At 43.3% G+C, this 3,422-nt stretch overlaps 1 protein-coding gene across 1 annotated transcript in view; it reads left to right on the top strand.

Annotated features, from left to right (window-relative positions):
- The window catches only part of LOC110297849 (AP-3 complex subunit sigma-2), a 43,542-nt gene that overhangs the window by 10,505 nt on the left and 29,615 nt on the right, over positions 1–3,422 (top strand). Inside the window, exon 4 of the mRNA XM_021166886.2 lies at positions 375–446. Coding sequence (XP_021022545.1) covers positions 375–446 — 72 coding nt within the window. The remainder of the gene's footprint in view (positions 1–374; positions 447–3,422) is intronic.

Genomic DNA, 3,422 nt, shown 5'->3' with positions numbered 1-3,422 from the left:
TTTTTTTTTTGGTTTTTCGAGACAGGGTTTCTCTGTGTAGCCCTGGCTGTCCTTTGTAGACCAGGCTGGCCTCGAATTCAGAAATCCGCCTGCCTCTGTCTCCCAAGTGCTGGGATTAAAGGCGTGCGCCACCACGCCCAGAGAGACTGAACTTTTAAAGTGTTTGGATTTTTAAGACTGTGGGACTTTTAAAAGTTAAAGTGTTGGAGAAATGGTTCAGAAAGAGGGAGCCTCAATTGAGAGGATGCCCCATCAGATTGGCCTCTGCATCAGAAGGACTAGGGTGTGTGCCAGGCTTGCCCCTTTGCACTCATACATGACATCTGTAAAACAGTGACTGATGTTCTTTTTATCTGTTTCTCCTTATTCTTTAGGTTTTTGTGGAGACACTGGATAAGTGTTTTGAAAACGTATGTGAGTTGGATTTGATCTTCCACATGGATAAGGTAGGTCCTCTCCCAGAACAGGGCTCCTGGAAACTACCAGTTAGGACATCTCCAGTCACAGTGCACCATCCTGTTCTTTCACTTGCTCTTTTGTTCCAACCTAGTTCAAGAGTCTGTTTTAATTAATTAGTCAATTAATTTTGCAGTACTGGGATTTGAGTCCAGGGCCTCCCACATCCTAGCTGGGTACTCTACCACTGATCCATCCATCAAGTCTGAGCCTGTTTTATTTAGTGAGTTTAATAGTTCTGAGAGGCCAGTGAGATGGCTCAGTGGGTAAGGGGGTTTGCTTGCCAAGCTTTGAAGTCCTGAGATGGATCAGCAGAATCCACATGGTAAAAGGAGAAAATTGACACTGCAAATTGTCCTCTCATCTCCACATGTGCTCCGTGGTGGCATGTATGTGTCTGTTCACCCGGAAGAAACAGACAGGTTAAGCAAGTGAAGCTTTGGAATGATGTGAACTCAGGAACTTTGACATAATAAAATTTGTCTCTTAGGGAGCTATAGGACTTGGTGGTCAAGAGTGCATTTGCAGTCAGACATGGTGGTGCAAGCCTTTAATCCCAGGATTTGGGAGACAGAGGCACGTGGATTTCTGTGAGTTTGAGGCCAGCTATGTTTACAGAGTTGAGTTCCAGGACACCCAGGGCAGTTACATGGAAATATCCTGTCTCAAAACAAAACAAAACAAAACAAAACTTAAAAAAGGAGTGCGTACTGCTCTTGCAGACAATCCAGGCTTGGTTCCCAGTACCTATATGGTAACTCAGAACCAGTTGTCTTTAACTCCAATCAGGAGATCTGATGGTATCTCCTGGCCTCTACAGATCCCAAGCATGCATGAGGTATACAGACAGACAGACAGACAGACAAAAAAACCCAACAACAACAAAACAAAAACAAAACAAAAAAACCCTCATGCACATAAAATAAAAATAAATCTTAAAAAACAAAACAAAATAAAATCTTGTATCTCTGCTGAGGAGCAGTGTAGTGACTGGTACTGAAACACCATTTAAGAGAAGATGCAAGATACTCTCAGGAGGGCTGGTGAGATGGTTGAGAGCACTGTCTGCTCTTCCAGAGGTCATGAGTTCAATTCCCAGCAACCACATGGTGGCTCACAACCATCTGTAGCGATATACATACATACATACATACATACATACATACATACATATATGCAGCAGAGCACTCATACATTAAATAAATTAAAAAAAAAAAAAGATACTGTCAGGAAAGCACACTGAGAATTGAAATGGACCCGAGTAATGTTCTCAGTTTTGTTTTGTTTTGTTAGCATAACTCTGATGAGGTCTGAGTCCTCTTGTGCCAAGTTAAACAGGAGACAACTCACAGGGGATAAGCACGTTATTTTGTCCAGCTGGCACATGTGGTCCTCAGTGCTGTTCTCTGGTAAATCAGCCAGTGACCTTCCAGTGATCCATGGCTTTTTGGAAGGAGTTGTGTGTGTGTTGCTTTTAATTTTCACTTAATTATTATTTATTTAATTTATGCTTATGGGTCTTTTGCCTGTATGATTGATTGTGAGCTCTGTGTGTACAGTGCCCATAGAGGTCAGAAAAGGATCTCTTGGAACTGGAGTTTCAGGATGGTTGCAATCTAGCATGTGGATGCTGGGAATCAAGCCTGGAGCCTGTAGACGAGCAGCCAGTATTCTTAACTACTAGGCCATCTCTCCAGCCCCCAAACTGCCCATTGTTATGGCATAATTTTTATTGGTTTATTATGACAGCAAGAGCTTTTACACTCATTGCTACTAGCATTACCATGCTAAGCTGGTTTTGGCCTTTTCCCAGTGGCTTCTCTTCTCTTTCTTCTCTGTTTGTACCAGGGTTTAAATAGGAGAATTGCATGAGAGGCGAGAGGTAGACATGATTAAGCAGTCCTAGACAAGGTCTGGTCTGGTTGATCTTGTCCCTGTTATGATTATGTGGTCCAGAGAAGTCCTGACTGCTTTAAAGGAGCAATCTGGTTCCTAGAAGATGACCTCAGTGCGTGCATTCTTGTTTGGATGTCAGACAGGAGTGCTGTTTTCCTTGGCCTATCTCTGACTGTCACTGCCTGGTGCAGGGTGATCCTGGAACCTATTTCTCCCTTCAGACGACTTGAGACTGACAGTGTCACAGGGCTCAGGACTCAGTAGTGCTTTTGTAGTGTCAACCTTCCCTGTCAGCTGAAAGATCTTTAAACTTCAGACAGCTCTGCCTTTCTCTTTGCATGTACCAGTGGTGTTGTTTACCGGTATTGTTGTTAAGGATGTTGCTGTCTTGTGATTTATACCATGGAGAACACTTCCCCTATGCACTATCTGGAAGGACATTGAAAATATGAAATTGAGTTGTCTTTATAGGCCTAACGTTACTTTAAAAGGGATGGGTTTTTTGTTGTTTTGTTTTTGATCTTTGAGAGTACATATCTAACTTTGTAGCCACAGCATGTATGTAGAGGTCAGAGGACAAACTTGTAGGACAAACTTGTCAGTTCTCTCTACCATGGGGGCCTAGGTCATTAGGCTTGGCAGCACGTCCCTCTACCTACTGAGCTATATTGGCACCCTGCTCATTTCTTTTAAATTGTAAAAAACTAGGTGCTATTGGGATTTGTTGTTATCAGGACCTCTGAAACCCATGACATCACATAGATGGAACCTGCACACCTGTTTCCAAGGAAACAGCCACCATATTACCAGAATCCACTTGGCTCACCTCCCACCTTTACCTGTGATTATGTCATCACCCTTATAAAAAGAAAGGCTCCCCTGATCTCTCTCTCTTTCTTACCCTCTTCTCTTCCCGCTGCCAACTTGCCCCTCTCTCTTCCAGTAAACCTCATGTGGAGCTGTTTGGCCTGGTGTGGTCCTTCTGAAGCTGTGCAACGGTCACAATCGTAGCAGGGTTACTATGTGATAGATAGGGAGAGTGGGATCATAGCAGGGTTACTATGTGATAG

Source organism: Mus caroli, chromosome 7 (genome assembly GCF_900094665.2).
Source record: "Mus caroli chromosome 7, CAROLI_EIJ_v1.1, whole genome shotgun sequence".
In the NCBI taxonomy this organism is placed as follows: domain Eukaryota; kingdom Metazoa; phylum Chordata; class Mammalia; order Rodentia; family Muridae; genus Mus; species Mus caroli.
Note: the sequence above shows the minus strand (reverse complement) of the source record. Positions and strands in the feature narration are given on the sequence as shown.